The 18,552-nt window shown below is 38.2% G+C and overlaps 2 protein-coding genes across 2 annotated transcripts; one reads left to right on the forward strand and one right to left on the reverse strand.

Moving 5' to 3' along the window:
• Positions 1–48: 48 nt before the first annotated feature.
• On the reverse strand, positions 49–10,942 carry LOC141904070 (TBC1 domain family member 16-like). The gene is made up of 11 exons (XM_074792519.1): positions 10,891–10,942; positions 10,074–10,291; positions 8,345–9,377; positions 7,742–7,917; positions 7,228–7,395; positions 6,586–6,734; positions 4,976–5,110; positions 4,613–4,799; positions 4,443–4,537; positions 3,756–3,984; positions 49–3,441 (listed from the first exon to the last, which is right to left on the reverse strand). Exons 2-11 carry the CDS (start codon positions 10,272–10,274, stop codon positions 3,265–3,267), a joined length of 2,550 nt encoding a protein of 849 aa, XP_074648620.1. The 5' UTR covers positions 10,275–10,291; positions 10,891–10,942; the 3' UTR covers positions 49–3,264.
• Positions 10,943–11,045: 103 nt separating this feature from the next.
• On the forward strand, positions 11,046–18,322 carry LOC141904803 (coiled-coil domain-containing protein 40-like). Its single transcript, XM_074793483.1, has 20 exons — positions 11,046–11,117; positions 11,334–11,439; positions 11,530–11,620; positions 11,707–12,171; positions 12,250–12,539; positions 12,628–12,711; positions 13,006–13,225; positions 13,596–13,753; positions 13,828–13,968; positions 14,057–14,160; positions 14,417–14,660; positions 15,139–15,321; positions 15,405–15,650; positions 16,155–16,368; positions 16,451–16,620; positions 16,710–16,801; positions 16,879–17,067; positions 17,166–17,286; positions 17,368–17,526; positions 17,794–18,322. Exons 1-20 carry the CDS (start codon positions 11,068–11,070, stop codon positions 18,037–18,039), a joined length of 3,573 nt encoding a protein of 1,190 aa, XP_074649584.1. The 5' UTR covers positions 11,046–11,067; the 3' UTR covers positions 18,040–18,322.
• The last annotated feature ends 230 nt before the right edge of the window (positions 18,323–18,552 follow it).

Genomic DNA, 18,552 nt, shown 5'->3' on the forward strand with positions numbered 1-18,552 from the left:
CAAAAGGCCTAACGGTTTCACTGGAAAAAGTATACATATTTTATTCCTTTAACTTCTGACACAATTCAGACATAATCATAATAACATTATCACAATAATCATTTATCAGACAGCAGGAAAACATCATCTTTGGCTAATAGCAGAAAATAAATAAAGCATAATACATCGTTTACAGAGAAAAATAGAAGTTACGCTCAAAATACCATCGAATTTCATGAAATTTAGATTTCATTACAATAAATGACAGACAGTGTAAAAAGAATATGTTATTTAGACAATACCTGATCTGGGAATATCATATTTTACTGTTATGATCGAATTTTTTAACTAATATTGCAAACAGCGAGTTACAAGAACACAATATTAAATACTGACATTTGTATAATATTTCCTAACAATGAAGATGATATAACACGTTTACATTCGTTTATTGCAATCTTTTTGACTGTTTTGCCGAGGGCCCATTCCACAAAAAAATTCAAACGTGACTTTGAACCTTTTCTGTGAAACTAAGCCGAAGACCAACCTATAAATCAAGCAGCTACTTGATCTACAGTCTTTCAATTAGACAATAAGGCATTTACATACAATATGGTATATACAGTAGACTCCGCTCAAGTCTGATCTTTTGGGATCGAAAAAAATGTGTCCGACTTGTTTGATATCCGAGTTGGATGTTATTTATTTCATATATAGTGTCATAAAAAATATTTCAAAAACAACCGAGTTGAATGGATCCCACTTGAGAACAGAGTCTACTATAAAGGCTGAATGAAATACTGTATCAATATATATTTATACATAGTACATGTACATGGTACTGGCAGGATTTGTAGCAGTCAAGAGTCTAAAGGCAGAATTCAGGGCTTATCCTAAATTCTACTTTAAGTAAGCCATTTTCAGGCTTAGTCAAGACGCACTACAAACCCTGAACTGGTTGGTGTATGTTATCAGACACTTTGCAAAAATTACCATGCTCTTGTAATTCAGGGAGTATGTTTTAATATTTTTTCTTAATACTGCAATTTCTAGGACCCGAGAAATTTCTGGTCAGCAATTTCTAGTATATCTTTATATATTATGCCTTTCCTACAATATATATTGTACTGTGTACAATATATACATTGTACCGGTACTGTGTGTGTGTGTTTGAAAAATATCTCTCGTCGACACAACCACTGACTAATCCACAAAGACTAATTAGATAGATTTTAAGGGACTAGATCTTTCTTATACAACAACATCGGCAATGAAATGACATCAAGATGTTCCACTGAAAATAACAACTACTCTGTATGTAAGACGTCCGATCCACAAAATTCATATTCCATGCAAAAATTCATCATAAAATGTTCACTATATAAATATGTTCATTATTAGCACAATGGAGTGTATAAAACTCTGACTCGATTATTAAACATTACCGGTAATGTACTTCAACTTACTTAAAGTCACAACTGTGTATAAAAAAACTGACTTAATAAACTTGTATGTCTAAGCCATTAAACCTAATACCGGGTAGTTATAGGTAGGACTTCACTACGCTCAACTACGGTCGAGTTCGAATTCAATTTCTCATCCAGTCACAAGTTTAAAGGCGACATAAATCTGTCAAAAATATCTTCGGCGAAAAATACTACATGCACAATATATACATTCACATTATCTGAAACAGACACCAAGTTGAAATGATTTGATAGCATATGAATTAAGAGATGAATGTTCAAAAATTCAAACTCAAACTGTTTGAGCATCTAAACTACAATTGCCATGTATCAATACTTTAATATTGTTTATCTATTATGAATAGCTAAGTAAATATAGTACTTTGAGAAAAAGAGTCGTAGCCTTAAAATCCCATACATGCATCTGAACTGTCGATTTTAAAAATGAGAAAATGAGTAATTTGATGATGTTATTTTAGTTCTATTCTATTCTAGGTTGTGACCAAAACAGTTCATCCGTTTGTAATGAGCTCTACGCTACCATAAATAGACTATAATGATACTAACATTCAATCTATAACTAATTCACATGTCCAATTAGCACTGCACGACTCTATGTTATATCTGTAATACATACAGCTTCGCAAAAGTAAAATAACCCAAAAAATAAACTTCTTATAAAAACAAATGGCAAATAATATAATACAACAATTTATATTGTAAATTCCCTAAGCAACTGCCTCTCCCCTCTGACTCCCAATAGTCATTCCAATTGTATCAAGTAAACAATATTCACATAAAATGGAGTATTTTTGGAATATTTAACAGCTGTCGATATGTTACTATGATAATCAAGATGAAGTGATATAGAATATTCAAATGAGAGGACTGGCTGAGAAGGGAAGTCAAAAACAACAGCAAGTATTCTGTAAACTACTAAATAAATTAACAACTCTGATGTTTAATCTCCTCGGAAAGTGTCAATATAGCTGTATTGAATAATGCATAGGACACACAGGGCACAATGTGGTACGTAGAACTGGATAGAGTGTGACTGTCGTTTATAGAAACAGATTGTGACGCACAGCGATTGTCTTTGTATGAATAAATGAACGCAGTCTGCTACACGCGTATTTACGTTGAAAGTGAAGACAAGAATCCCTCTACCCTGATATAATAACCGATGGAATGCATCTTTACACACTCGATGTAACTGACAATAGCTGCAAGCGATTTGAATGCATGATCGAAGCCACTATAAACTCACTATTATCATACACAGGTTTTATCTACATTTTTTTACGTCAATCGACGAAATTCACTCTGTCGGAAAATGAAAATGAGTACCGTACTAAAAACGACCTTACTGGTCTTGATCTAATGGATTTGCTAGGAATCAACAAACTGTTTGTTATCTAAGACCTTTGAAAACCTCACCGATATCCAATCTGAGTTCATCTAATATTAACGATCCTAACCAACTCTGAACCCAGTTGTACATTCTATGACTCTGAGTTCATCTAATATTGATGATCCTAACCAGCTCTGAACCCAGTTGTAGAATCTTTGACTCTGAATTCATCTAATATTGATGATCCTAACCAGCTCTGAACCCAGTTGTACATTCTTTGACTCTGAATTCATCTAATATTGATGATCCTAACCAGCTCTGAACCCAGTTGTACATTCTTTGACTCTTAAAAAACATAGGAATTTTCTTTCAATTATATCATCGTTGATATGGTGTCTCTCACCACAGATAGACCGCTTGTAGAAGTTGATTCTCACGTTTCTGCCTTTCGTCTTCATTCTGTAATTGTCAACTAGGTGGCGTTGTTACTTCGTTCGGGCACGGTTCGTCGCCGGTATGGCCGACACATCTGATAGCCGGAACGTGACCGCTATCCCAAATACCGGGGCCGCACGTAGCGCTGAGACCTATCAGCGTGCACGGTATACTGCGTCTAGTACGAAACTGATGCAACAAACCTCGAGCCTGGAATGAAATATTGAAAAGTTTCTCATATTTGAGTTTTCAAATGGATTAGGAAATTAGTGATATTCAAGGAAGAAGGTAATAGCCTTGAGTGGAGAAAAATTTGTTAGTTTAAAGTGTTGAAACTTATTCAAGAAATGTGTGAACAATAGCAAATACCCTGAGTTTTACAGATTTTTCTAGCAAATTTTGTCGAATTCCTCGACCTTTGCCTGATTTTATTCTAGATTTTTCTGATTCCCTAAGTTTTCCAGGAAGTGTTCCAGGTCAGCGGCCACCCTGCATTAGGAGTGTTGTTAAACTAGAATCCGTACCTTTCTCAGAACGACAACTCCGGACATGTGCATTGATAAACTGCTGAAATGAAGCAGCATCTCGTCTGCCGGTAGATCCTGTTGTACGACGTCTTCACCGTAAACGGAAATAATCGCGACGCAGATGAACAAGTGGAAATAATCCGTCTGATAATGAGCCCAACACGACTCCCAGATTCTCATTGCGTCGTCTTCCGGGAATTCACGTTTGAAACATAACAAAATCCAACTGAAACGATTATAGAACACAGTGTAAGTGACAAAATATATAACCCTGGACCCAGTTCCACAGTTCTGAGTTAAGATTTGACTCAGAGTTAAATCATTGGAAATGAACTAATTTTAAGCCAGAGTGAACTCTAACTCACGACTGTGGAACTAGGTCCTGATGTAACAAGTTTTTCCAAGAATGGAACACCTGTATCATTAAGAGAAACCCACAATATCAATTTAAATGACTGTTATTGTTTGTCTTATACATTTCGGGTAGAATCCGTCCACCCATCTTCAGAGCTTATTTGAAATATGTTTCTCTAAATGATATCCAACAAATGACACAAGATCTTTATTTGCCTTCAACCGGCAGTTTAATGGTCTCCCAGATTTCCCTAAGGTCGTAATCTAAGCCAGCCGTGTTAGCTCTCCCTACGAGGAAGTATGGAAAGATAGTTCTGAAGTAACACGTACCGATGACAGAATAATAAATCCATCGCATCGCCGAGTTTACATAGATGTTTGTAAAATGGATTCAACATCAGCTTCAACAATCCACGAAGATATCCCTGAAAATATACATCAAGCATTCAAAAAAACAATTTCAACACAACAAGTCAGGTGAACTTTGAGTCACTACTTACCAGTTGTCGATCCATGTCGGTATCTTTAGGTGAACTACAGAATATAGTATGTTGCATCAGTCCCACGAAACACCAGTAAGCATCAGCTTCGTGTTTTAATTCAGCCAGTATCGGCGCTAAAAGATCGGACATTCCTTGCGTATAACCAAGGTGAGGATTTGCAACCGCGTAATTCAGTAGAATATGCCTGAAAATAGATAGATTTTAATCTCAGTATTCGGAGTTAATGAGCAAAAACCACTGATGATGATCTAAAAGTATATGGTGACAGTTTTGAAGTTTTGACTGGAAAATAACCAATTTCATTTTCATTTTCATTTCTCTGATGACCAAGACCGATATTTTGCTATATTTTCAACTTACTTCAAAACATCAACATTAGGATTGCCTTCCCCTCTGAAATATGGATGACTTCGATCGGTTCTGACAACATCTTTCTCTACGATCGATTGAATGTTACGCCAAAACTTCTCCTGTTCATCGCCAGACATTGCTTCCCTAATAAAACATGCCGTTAATAACAGCTATCAGTTTTCTGATCTGACACTTAACAATTCCCAATAGAGTTATATCGTAGGAAGATGCTTAATCTATAGACAATATTTCTCATTTTCTTTGTGATAGTTTTACCCTAAGGTTTAATAAAATGCACACCGCCAGCTGTTATGATTCAACCCAGGATTCGACTTAAACATCCATAGAATACGAACCCAATCTATTTTGAATATTCATGAGTTGCTGATTGTGATGAATTGATTAACGATTAACGAGACATGCACATCGCAAACAACCCAAGAATTAATTTCAAATTACTGATATTAGTAGTAAGTACACTATTGAATCGTAAATCGATAAGTAATAAATATGGACATTAGCAGCGAACCCCTGGCTGAACTGCATTAACAAGATTAACAATTATCTACTTAAGCCAACTCCGGGAGAAGTGAGACAGAGTTCAATCAAACGACGTTCAACAGCGCCTGAATAACTGTTACTGTCTCTCTCACCATGCAGCATATGTCACTCATTAATGATTAGTTCATATTTCATTCAACTCAATTCAGCAAACGATATTAGCAGATCAGTAGATCACTATATCAGTGGTGAAACAATCAATGTGAAATACGTCGAATGACTTACGCAAAAGGTTTATTTAGAAATACTAGAAATGAAAGCCTGGAAAGGTGGCAGGAACTATTCGAAATATTTCTAGTATTTTCAAATTAACTTTTTAAATCATTCGACTATTGTGACAGGATTTCCAGTGGTAAGGCCAGGATAAAAAAAAGTACTAAGAAGGACTTTTTCGGCAAAAGACCCAAAAGGAGGGACTTGTGGGCCCATAAGGAAGCATTTTTGCAATGCCTTGGCCTGAATACTCGTCATGTAGATCAATCATACATGTCAGGTTAATTCCATAACACTTTCCTGTATATTCAATCTTACTGACAATTGAATTACCAGGTCTGAGTAAGAAAATACTTCGACAGTCGAATTCACGACAAAATCGCGCACAAAAAGTACATAAAACTCAAATTTGGAAGGACTTTTTTCTCAAGAGGAAGGACTTTGAGTCAAAAAGAAGGACAAAGATGGTGTTTGTCCAAACTGTTTCCAAAAGAAGGACAAAGAAGGACTTGGAAGGACCGCTGGAAACCCTGTGTGAGATATCCAAACAATTTTAGTATCTATTACGGATGAATCAATCAAATAACAGACTTCTTTCCCTTACGGTTTTCGCTTAAATATTTTTTCAGTGGCTTTATCGTACAAATCTGGATAACGTCTAATACTATAATAAAGATATCTCGACTGAGATTTTCATTTACGCTTCATAATCATCATAAAGAGAGAGACAAATGAACAATACGAGTCAATTCGTACGGATCTCTGAAATCAAAAGCTGTTCGCGAGAGAGAGAACATTGTTCGGCGGAGAAACAGCTGTTTATAGCGTATAGAATCGACTCTCACCGTTTACTGCGGATCTCGTTGTATTGTATGTATCTATCGTTGCGAATCGTTTCGCGTTCGTCGAACGTCGAATCGAACGGGTAATAATGCAACAGAAACGGCCACGCCTCCGAGCGTAACGTCGTGTGAAGACTGCCGAAAAATATCGCCTGAAAATATAGTTTCGAAATACGATGTTGTAGAGGAGCTATCAAATCAAAAATATTAAGAGAGGACTTTTATAGAGATTAACTCAGTGAATAACTCCCTAAACTTCCCTGAGTTTTTTCTAGATTCCCCCAGTTTTCCTGGTCAGTGGTCACCATGTTAGAAATTACGCGCTATCAATCCATAGCAGCTTTATCAGGTAAATGAGTGAAGTCAATGCAGAAACTACAAAACATTATTTATAGGGAGAGTGATACTAAATATGAGTGGAGTTTCTATATTAACTTCACTCATATATCTGATGAAGCTATCATATGCACTAATAGCAAAAGCTTTAATATCTAACAAAATCAGTTTACCTTCACAATATTACCCATCTTCGTTTTTAACAGTTTCAAATATATCAAACAATGTTTCGGGCTAAGTGTTTAGACAAAATCAAAGACATTTTCTAGATTTTGTTTCAAATTCTAATAGCTGAATATATCTGCGAACCTTTCTGAGCAGGTGTTGTTCTTCTATTTGCCCGTCGGAATTCATGTGATGTCTCCACATTTCGTCGTCGACGACGTCGTATAGGCCTTCCTCCGGGTGATAGTGATCGCGATTTATCTTCGGCCGTATCACAGAAAACTGTTTACACAAATGATCCGTGCTACTTTTCTACAAATACAACATTTAAAAAAAAATAATCTTAGACCAGATTCTTTTTTGGTTCAAAATATGAACACCATCAATAAGACACGATATCTGTGTTGAGATGATAAAGTATACTATGAAGTCCGAAAATGTTTCCTCGAGCTAGTAACCTATTCAACGTTTCGACTATATTCTAATATCGCTGAAGATGACTTAACAACATTGAAGAATAAACTACTAACTCAAACAAACTGCCACTGGAATTTTTGGACTTAATATTATTTTTTTCGTTAGGCCTATTATCGCGTGATTTGCTATGCATCATTTTGAATATGAAGTTTTATCATAAATTGAAAATCTCGAGTCGAACCTTTTCTTTATTCGGTTGCGCGAAGAATTTCCATTCCTCGAAGACCGTGGCTAGTTTATCCATTCCACCGTGGTGAAAGTGCAATATCTTATATTGACTTTCGCGACTGACGAGAACCATTTGACCGCTGGTGAATGTGTCATCATTATAGAACAATCTTAACGATCTCATTTGTCCTGTAAAACGTACAGCAACATTTGAACAAATTCCACCAGAACATTATTTTACACACAAATTGCGCGACGACAAAGAGAGTCAAATACTAATTCAATTTATTTAAAGTTTTCAGATAAAGCCACAACAGAATCGTAAAATTTATCCTTGAAAAATAGTTAATACACAACAGCACAATCACTACAGCCTCATCAGGTATAATGTACGAAATTAGCTACAAGGCATATAAAGTCCACAGCTTATATGCCATTATATGCCTTTATAGTTGTAACTAATTCAACTCTCTACCTAAAGTCAAAAGTTTTTAGAGTTTAGCATATAAGAGGAGATTTGAGGACAATTTTTCTGGAATATACTGGAATTTTCAGGGAGTAATCAAGGATTAAGTGATGAACTACAATTAAAGAATTCATAAATTGTTTAAGTTACCTAAATCAACTGAAAACACTCCACACATTTGTTCTTTCGCCGTTTTCTTCGTTGGAGTCGGATTCTGTTTATTATCCGACAGCGAGTTCTCGGGGAATGTAAGATTGTGTTGTAACGCTTCGACGACTTGAGACGCGCAACTGAGCATCGAACTCTTCCTCTGAACCGGAGAACTCGGAGTCGAATCGACGTCGTCGTCGGATACCGGAGTCGGAGGTCGCGAATCGGGACCGGACGTCGACCCGGACGACGACGACAACGCGTCGTAACCATCGGTAGCCGATACATCCGCGACGACCGATTCTTGCGGCCATTTCTCGCTTTCCGATTGGCTTAGATCGAGAGTTAAGGTCGACCGTTTATCAGGTTGATTGCGCGGAGTATCGCCGCGCGGCGAAACGTGATTCGAAACGTCGTTCGTTCCCGGAAATCGTTCGAAGCTTTCGAAAACGTCGTTTTCTTTCGCTTCCGTCACGACGACTAAATGTTCTCCTTCCATTTCGATGCTGGCGACCGAACGATTCGAATCGTTTCGTTTGCCTCTCGTCGTTCGGGAATCGAGGGGAATCTCGTAGTTGGCGTCGCTATCCGGCGAATTCACGCGACTCGAATCGTCGTCCGATATCAACGGTTCTCGACTCTCGCTGAACGACACCGACGACGCCGGTAGATTCAGACGCGCGGTCGACGACGCGCGATCGATGTCTTCGTGTCCGATTCCCGAATCGGTTTGAGATTTCAAACTGTGTCCGCCATTTTTACGTAGATCTCCGTCCGGCGTCAACGAGACGTCCGACGATGAATCTTTCTCCCGATTAGTTTCCGACGTCGGCGAGGTCGGCGTAGTAACCGTATCGTCGTGAGTATATTCCGCCTGATGTCGACGCCGCGGACTCGGGCGAGGACTCGGTTTCGGAGTCACGGCTAACGTCATACCCAGCGGACTGTTCATCGGACTGTTTTCGATGCTCAGCGGGTTTCGTTTCAGCGTCGAATTCGGGATCCACGTTAAAATCAGGGTTGATCCGAGCAGCTGAAAATCATAGTCACACTGTCTTTAGAAATTCTCAAATAATAATATGATCATTTTTCACATTAAATTGTGATGAAAAAATCATTTATAGTTTGAAATCAAGATCATTATGGCACCATTCTTGCAAAAATTTAATGTTACTCATTCTGATCGATTTTTCAGATTTTGCAGTGTAAGGTATTCAAGAAAGCATCAAAGAAAATGAGTGAAAAATCAGGATTCCAACCCACCACTTAATGTGCACCACTAGCGTACTACAACCATTAGTTCCAACTGACGGAACTCATAAAAAATTATGTTTTAACTACAGTTAAAATTCATTATAATGCCATCCTTTCTAATGCCACTGCTTACTTAAAATCAACATTTTTAGGGAACAAATTTGCTCAATCTCACTTAAATTCAATGAAAATTTCATTCTTTATAACGCCATATTTTTATCAGTCCCAATGGTGACATTATAAAGGACTTTAACTGAAGTTATAGCCCTAAACATAACCCGTACCCTGACACCTGAAGACCCTTTTCCTAACCCTATACCCTGACATCCTATTCAGCCCTTTTTCTAACCCTTATTGTAAAAGAAATTCTTTAAATCATCGGCGAATAGCATTGTTTATTAGAATAATGCAATATTGACAAAAAACGCCTACCCACTTCCTAAAAATTACAGTCCTGAAGAAATTAAAGATTTACCTCATCATCTTGAGCGCGTATTGTTAGATAACCGGGATGATGTTCTACGTCGGAGTCAGTCGACATCGACGAAGGCGGATGAACGCATACATTATTCTTACAGTAAATAATTTCACCGTCGATCGGAGGTTGTTTGTTTCCGTCGGGACTACCGAGACCGAGGAAATTAGTCGCCTTCTTTAATAACGTACTCAACGACATATTGATCGATCGATACCCTAGAAATATAATCGATAGGCTTACACATGATTCGCGGAACTTCAGTTTCGTCAAAAGGTTTAAAAATATTTATTTAATCAATTTTTGTCATGTAATCAGTTAAAGAGCGAAGGAAAATGTTAGAGAACATAAAGTCAAACTTGGGCAACGTTTCAGTTTTACTAATTTTCGAAAGCACTAACCCTAATAAACCCCCAACTTCTGGACCCTTGAGTCTAACCATTATTATAAAATCTTTCTGATTAAATGGTTTTTCTGTGAAATACAACAACCGGTAAAAAATCCACGCAAAAAAGGGTCCAGACGCAAAAGAATTTGACCCCAGTGTCATGTACTATTCTGGTACTATTTTTTCAAAAAGTACCTAAAATTAGGATACTGGGGTAAAATATTTTTGCGTCAGGCCCTCTGTGTTGGATCGATGTTTTTTTGGATTGTGATTGATGATGATGGATTTTGGCCTAATTTATTCAAAATGTGAGCTATTCTAACCACCTAATTTATGATATTCTGTGATATTTTTATTGAACACATTTTATTAAAACACCGTGTCATTAAACGATGTTTGAAAGTTCGGAATATTCCTCAAAATCCATACCAGTTTTTAGCAAATTTCGTAATCCTACTCTCCTGTCAAGTCAGCCATATTTCCGCATGTTTGTCGCATGTGTTCCGCATGTCCCGACATTCAATCCGCATGTCACCGTCTGGCGGTTAGACGCAAACCAGCGGAACCCGACTGCCGGTGGGGCGCTGTAAACCCGGAAGCGCTGGCATGGAAACCCAAAACAACATGGCCGACAACGAACAAGTTGAAAACGAAAAGTAAGAATTTTATCGAAAATATCACCGTTTATTTCTCTTATTCATCGTATAGTCATCTTCTTAAAAAAACTCTACAACTATTCTTTAAGATCTATATCGTAAGAATAGTCTAAACTTGAGTTGGAGTCGTAGTAGACACAAAAAAAGTCAAATTTTCTTGACTTTTTAGAGTCGACGAAACAACAGTTGTTTATTTATTATTTTGTTTACAAACAGTCAAAAGATGTCTGAACAAGGTTCAAGGCCTGGTTCTGCTGCGGAGCGTGAAAAAACTGGTGTTGAAGATGTAGTTTCTGCAGTTACTGTGAAAGCTTTACAAGAGGTGGGTAGATACCCTTTTGTCCTCCTCCTCAGCCCTAATTTCATTGGGAGTCTTCCGTAATTTATTCAGCTAATTCTGTTTCGGTTTCAGTTTGATACTGGACATTATTCACCAGACAGACCGAAAGATAGCAGTCGACCAGGATCAGCTAAATCACAAACAAAGCCACCTTCAAAATCAGGTCAGTTTTTATCCTATTTAAACTGTTTATCTTGATGTAAATCAATTTTTTGTAAGTTAGTTATATTTGGTATGTTATAATTCTAGGTTCACGCGCTGGTTCTAGACCTGGTTCTAGACCAACTTCAGCTGCTAAACCATCGTCGAGGCCAACTTCAGCAGCAGCACAAAAACCACCCTCTCGTCCTGGTTCTGCTGCGAAAGTGTCATCTCGTCCAGCATCCGGGGAGAAACCAGCATCTCGTCCAACATCAGCAGCAAGACCTGCGTCTGGAGAAAAACCAGCATCTCGACCTGGCTCTGCAGCGAGACCCGCGTCTGGAGAAAAACCAGCATCTCGACCAACATCAGCAGCAAGACCTGAGTCTGGAGAAAAACCAGCATCTCGGCCAGCATCAGCGGCAAGACCTGCATCTCGTCCAGCCTCAGGGGACAAAACTTCCAGACCGGGTTCAGCGGCTGACAAACCAGCATCACCTAAAACACAGAATAGACCTTCTTCATTAACTTCACCAGATAAATCTAAACATGCTGAAACATCTAAACAACCTCGTAAGTATTCCACCTATCAAATCAATGTATTTATCAGTGCAGTTTCATATCTTTAAATAATATCATCGTTTATAATAGTGGAGGATAACGCAGAAGATGAGACGGTTGCTAGGCCACCAACTGCTGCATCCGAAGCCGAGGAGGAGGCTGATGATAACAAATCCACGGGTGAAGATGAGTCGGACATGCAAGAATCGATGTTACGCAGCGGTGGTGGAGATGATGATGATGATGATGATGGAGGAGATGATGACGGTGATGATGATGACGACGACGATGATTTAGATGATTATGGGGGTCCAGATAATGAAGAGGAAAGTGAAGGGAGTGATGGAGAATCTGAACTGGTTGTACTCGATCCTGATCACGTGAGTTCGCTCGTAGATTCTGAAGTAAATGTTTGTTTCAGCGTTCGTTTTTACCGTTACTAGAATATTGTAACGTCTACTTTTTCAGCCTCTGATGAAACGTTTCCAAAACGCGTTGAGAACGCATCTCCACAATCAACTGGAAAAAATTGAACTCGAGCTCAGAGAACAGGTAAACTCAAACTATCATCTGATCGAAGAATCTTCCTTTCAAACCTGGACTACGACTTTTAAGACCTCAACTCCTCTCAAAAATACTCTTAAAATCAGAATATTTCTAGTTCATTTACGATTAAACTGCAATCTTTGATTTGAAGTGAAATTGCTGTCACTTTTGGCAAAACTATTACAATTAGAGATTCTAGATAGTTCTAGTCTGTTTTTCGAAAGCATATTATTTCCAAACTTGCCCCAGGCACTGCAAGTACCAGCTAGATGTTATATATGTTTTGTTCAATTTGAACAGACGGAAGCGTTGAAAAAGAAGAAAACCGACCGCGAAGACATCGGCGTCGAATTGTACGGAGTTCAACAGGAACTCGCGCGGCATCAGGTGATGTTAGAAAATAAACACGATTCATTCGCGAACGTCGAACAAGAACGACAGCAAATTGAGGTCGAACTTCACGACGTTCGAGAGTTGTATAAAGAGAAACAATTCGATTTCGGATCCGAGCGAAAAAAAGGTGCGAATTTAAATTCTTAACAAATTTTAGAACGAATGATTATTACAGGTTGTTAGTTCTCTAAACGTAAAACCAGGTAGTACTGTGTAGGATAAATGATTTTATCAAAATCGCTACTTCATTTGCTACTAGTGTATAACAATGCATAGAGTCTCACTCTCCCTCAAATACTGTTTACTGTTAACTTCACTTATTCACCTGATGAAGTGACTATGCACTATTAGTGAAAGCTCGTATATAAATCAACCTACGGATAGAGTACTGCCAGTATTCACGTTTATGGATTTCATACCTGGTTAACACTCTCTAACAAGTCACAACTCTTTAGGTAAATTAATGATATCCAATGTGTATTTTTGCATTGAAACAGGTGCTGAATTACAACAAGAAGTGGAGAACCTCGCGCTGAGATTGTTCTATATGCAGACCGCTAAAGAAGATGTGAGATCGGATATCGCTGTGATGCGTCGGGCGGCTGAGAAAGCTGAAACTGAAGTTTCAAAGATAGAAGACTCTAAGCAGAAACAGGTACCGTGTGTCTGGTGTGGAAGTGTATCTGGATCGAGTTCGGTTTATTGAACAGTTGATGTCGTGTATTTCAGGATTTATACGTTGATAAACTTGTGGAAAGAGTCGACAAATTGAAAGAAGAAATCTCGATGTACGAAGCTCAAATCGCTGCCCAAAGTGAAGAGACGAAAGCCGCTAAAGACGCTCTGATGGAAGCTGCTATGGAAATAGAGGTTATTCATTCATAAAACTGACGATTTCTTCAGTTCGTAGTATCATTATTTACGATGAAATTTAATGATATTTTTCGTGTGAATTTAGGCGATTAATTTGGAAAAGAAGCAATTATATCAGCAATGGTCGAGCAGTTTAATCGGAATGAGACGTAGAGATGAAGCGCACGCCGCCATGACTGATGCTTTACAGTAAGTAATTCCTGAGATAATATTTGCTCCAAGAATGTTTCCTTGAGCTAGTAGTTTCTAGTTTTAGTCAAATAAACTTCTAGCAAAAGGAAACATTTTCGGCTTTAATGCAATTTTTTCACTTTTTTTGTGGCATTCTCTACATATCATCGTCAAAACACGGACATAGTGTCTCTTCGATGGTTATAAATTCCTGTTTAACCTATACCGCGAATCTGTGAAGAAAATGATGAAATTAACGGTTTATCTCTTGCAGTCAACAGCAACAACAAATTCTATCGCTAGAAACTGAAATCGACGGCTTTAAGAAGTCGATTTTACATGAACAGGAAGAGAACGAGAAATTGACTCGCGTTTTACATAAAACGGATATGGACATCGCGACGGTTAAAAAACAGTTACAATCGTGTCAGGCTAAACACGAGATTCTGAAAGCCGAATATTCAACATACACTCGAATGTTACATGAAACTGAACAGGCTTTGAACAGAGCTTCTACTGTAAGTTTTCCTGCATGGTTTGTAGGGATACTAAGTGCTGCTTTGTGGATAGAATTTGTTAAGGCCCTGGGTACGGTTCTCAAAAGTCAGTTAGAGTTAAGCAGAGGATTGTTGGCATAGTTAAAATTATAGCTGCATTATTATGCTCGGTTTTATAGAATGGTAACAACCCAGGGGCTAACTCAATTCATTATCAATTGAGTTAGCCCCAGGTCTAAAGTTAATACCAGTCTACATAACTGGGCCCAGTATTTATCCACTGGTTATGTTTAACTACCAACTTTTGAGCAACTGGCTCCTTGTGTCTACTTTTCACAATGATATCAATAACAGCTGAAAAGTGCACCCTTCTACATCAGAAGTGCTGAAAAATATTGCTTAAGCCTTGCTACAAATGTGGTATCCCTGAGATCAATGTTATATCTCATATGAATCAATATTCAGCGATTATGATTTTGACGCTTTGCGTTCGTTTCAGGATAAACAACTTCGTCAGAATGAACTGAACGCGTTGAGGAAACAAATCGAGCGAGAATATTTAGAGAAAGTGAAATTGGAAGACGAGATTATGGAAAAATTACGATCTCAACTAACGATGGATAAAGCCTCTATTTACACGGAGAAACTGACCGCTAAAATGAGGAATCGGACTAAAGAATTGGTAAGTTTGATTAGATGTTCATAATTTAAGATTTTTGTTCATGAATTTCTTAATATTATGGAAATGTTTTCGTTTCTTTACAGGAAGCACAAGTGGCCGTGGTTGAGAATGAAATTTCCAGGGATTCGTTGCAAGTATCCAACACGAAAACGCGTATCGAACACCTGAAAAAACTGCTCGAGATCCTCGACGAGGAGGTTCGCAATAAGAATCAAGTGATCGGTAAAAGTGAGAACGAAATCGTGAAACGCAACGCGGTCATCGAACGCAAACAGGGAATCATTGATCAGTACAACAAGAAAATGGAAGTTATGATTTCTACTGCTGGGGTATGAATAACATGTGTTATATCTGTGTTTCATATTTTGGCAAAGGCTTTAGATTTAGTCTCATCAGGTCACAGTTCTAATTTATGGGAAACTGTACAGTAGACTCTGTTTGTCTCGGATCTTGTCGCACCAATAAATTCTATCTGAGGCACGATGCCAATTCCGGGGTAGTTTGAGCAGAGATGGATCAATATCACATTGAATTGGAGTTGATAGATAATGTAATGTCATGCGGGGCACATGATTATCTGAGGGAATCAACTCTGGAATAAACAGTGCCTACTGTAACTGAAAAAGTAGTTGCTCAGAAGTTGGTTAACTGGTGAACAAATACCATAGTTGTAATGCATTTTCAATCGTCACTGTGTCAACAATCCACTTCACTTTAACCAACTTTTGAGCAACTGACCCCAGAAATTTAACTCTTGAGTCAAACTTAAACCCGTGGACTTTGGAGTCGAGTCAAGGAAAAAAGTGTTCTGAATCTGATATCTCTTGACGTAGGGAGTAGAACTCGGACCGCTCGAGATAAACATCAACTCCATACAGAAGTCGATCGACAGTCGTCAAGGCGAAATCGCCGATTTACAACAGATGTGGCTGAGAGAACAGAGCGAATTAGTTCGTCTGAGCAAAGAGAAAGACACGCAGGGCGTAGACGTCGAACGCTTGAAGAAACAACTGACGATTTTATCTCAGAAGAAAATTAGAATTGAAAGTGAGTTTTTTGGTTTATCGAGTATAATATAGCTTATTAGAGTTAGCTGCTTACTGAGAGTGTTGTTCGCACGTTGTTGCAGATGAGATTGAAGTACAGAAGACGGATACAGCTGGAATTGAAAGGAATATCCGTAATATGCAGAATGATATGATCAAACTCAATACATTACTGCATAAAGAACAAGGAATCAAACACGATCTTCATCAGGGAACGATTCTAATGGAAAATGATTTCATCACTTCGCTGAAGGTATTTACCGTTTCATTAGCACCGGTTAAATCTTTGTTGATATTGAATTCGTGTATTCGATAGATTTTGTTTTGTTCCTGTTTTTCTAGGAAGCAGAAAAGGAGTCGATTCAAATGCAAGAAAAACTGGAAACGTTGAAGGAAGAGAAGGATAGATTGTTGAATAGTTTGATTGAAGCTGAGTAAGTGAAAATCATTTCAGAAATCAGCTCTTTTTACCTGTAAATCATGATATTGAATGTCTGTTGTTATTTCTCAGGCGTCAGATAATGTTATGGGAGAAGAAAACTCAGTTAGCTCAAGAGACTCGGGCGGCCGTCGATTCTGAGGTCGGTCAGGGAGAAATGAGAGCGATGAAAGCGGAAATACATCGCATGCAAGTTCGATACGCGCAGTTGATGAGGCAACAGGAAAAGATGATACAAGAAATGGAAAAATCTGTCTCAAGGTAAACAGAATGAACGGCTTGTAATGCTCATTGAAGCGTTAGGAGCAAGGACAGAACCAGAATATCTAGTATTCTTTCTGTCAAAAATCTAATTTCAGGAGAGACACGATCTGGACTCGTGGAGAAGCTCAACAGAAGATGCACAAGAAAGTTTTAACGAAAGGATCGTTTCAACGACAACTCGCTGAAACTAAAAAGAAAATCAAAGTCACGTTACAGGTTCGTATAGCTTCGTATTTCAGCTTGAAACCGTTTCTTAATCGATTCATCCTTGATGTTAACGTATATGTGGTTTTTTAGGATGCTAATAATTGTGATTTGGAGATTAGAGAATTGCGGGAGAATCAGCAGGATCTCAGCGGTCAGTTGGAAGGTAGACAGGTTAATGTTCAGCAATTACAAGGTGAAAGCGATACGTTAGACGGTGACCTCGAACATCTGATGGAAACTAAACAGAAGGTAAATTCTAAAACTATCTGAAACTGAGTTTGATTTTCATTGTTCGGATCGTAGTTTCCCGAGACTAACCATACTGAATTATTTGTTTAACCTCACGACGGGATGGCCTTAGTTTAAAGTGCTGCTCACGCGCTGTAAGCAGCCAGCCGGACTCAAAACTACTTGTCACTCAGCACTGACTGTGAACGCTACAGTATCACATTATATCCCACTGAGCTACTCCTTTTCCTATAGAACAGCAGTACATGCCTTGCGTTCTTGTTTCAGAATCTGTCTGAACTTTTGACGAAGCAGCAAAAGTCTAAATACTACCAACAAGCTAAAGACGGTCGCTATACGAGATTGTGTAAAACAGACGTATCGCTGGAACAGGAGGCGCAGAAACAGACGAACAGAATGCAAACATTGGCCGCAATCGTTGATCGTTTGAATCAAGAATATCCGCACGTTCAGCCAGCCATGCATCGTGTATCCATGGCTCTTTCAGCTCGGGGTTTAGAGGAAACCGCGTAGTGATATTGAGTCCTTATCTAATTGAAATTCCGTCCTCCAAAAATCAGTTTAATTAGTAATGTGTCCTTTAAAAAGTCGTCAATAATACATGTATTGTAGCTTTCCTCTTTAATTACCATCAATGTCGAAGTTTTATACAAAATTTGGTGTTGTTGGTATTGCATGTTACCAGGTGATGGACACTTAATATAAATGAGGTGAAGATTAAAATAAACTGTGATTAATTAAGATCATATTGTATTTCATGGTATATATTTATTGTTTTAGTGTAAAAATAAAATCTATTGAATCAAATATTGAAATTTGTGTCTTTGGCTCCATTGCATTCTGAATGGATGTTTGAAATCTCAAATAGTTAACTTAATTTTCTGTTACTGCGGAACTAAATTTAGACAAACCTTGGAGTAATCTTGGACTGATTACGCAAAGGTTAAACATTTGCTGGGTCCAGGTCTTCTCTCTAGGGCTATCGTCTTATTCGTTTAACTCTGGCTTGGTCCAGGGCTAGGCTTG

This window comes from Tubulanus polymorphus, chromosome 4 (assembly GCF_964204645.1).
Source record: "Tubulanus polymorphus chromosome 4, tnTubPoly1.2, whole genome shotgun sequence".
Taxonomy (NCBI): domain Eukaryota; kingdom Metazoa; phylum Nemertea; class Palaeonemertea; order Tubulaniformes; family Tubulanidae; genus Tubulanus; species Tubulanus polymorphus.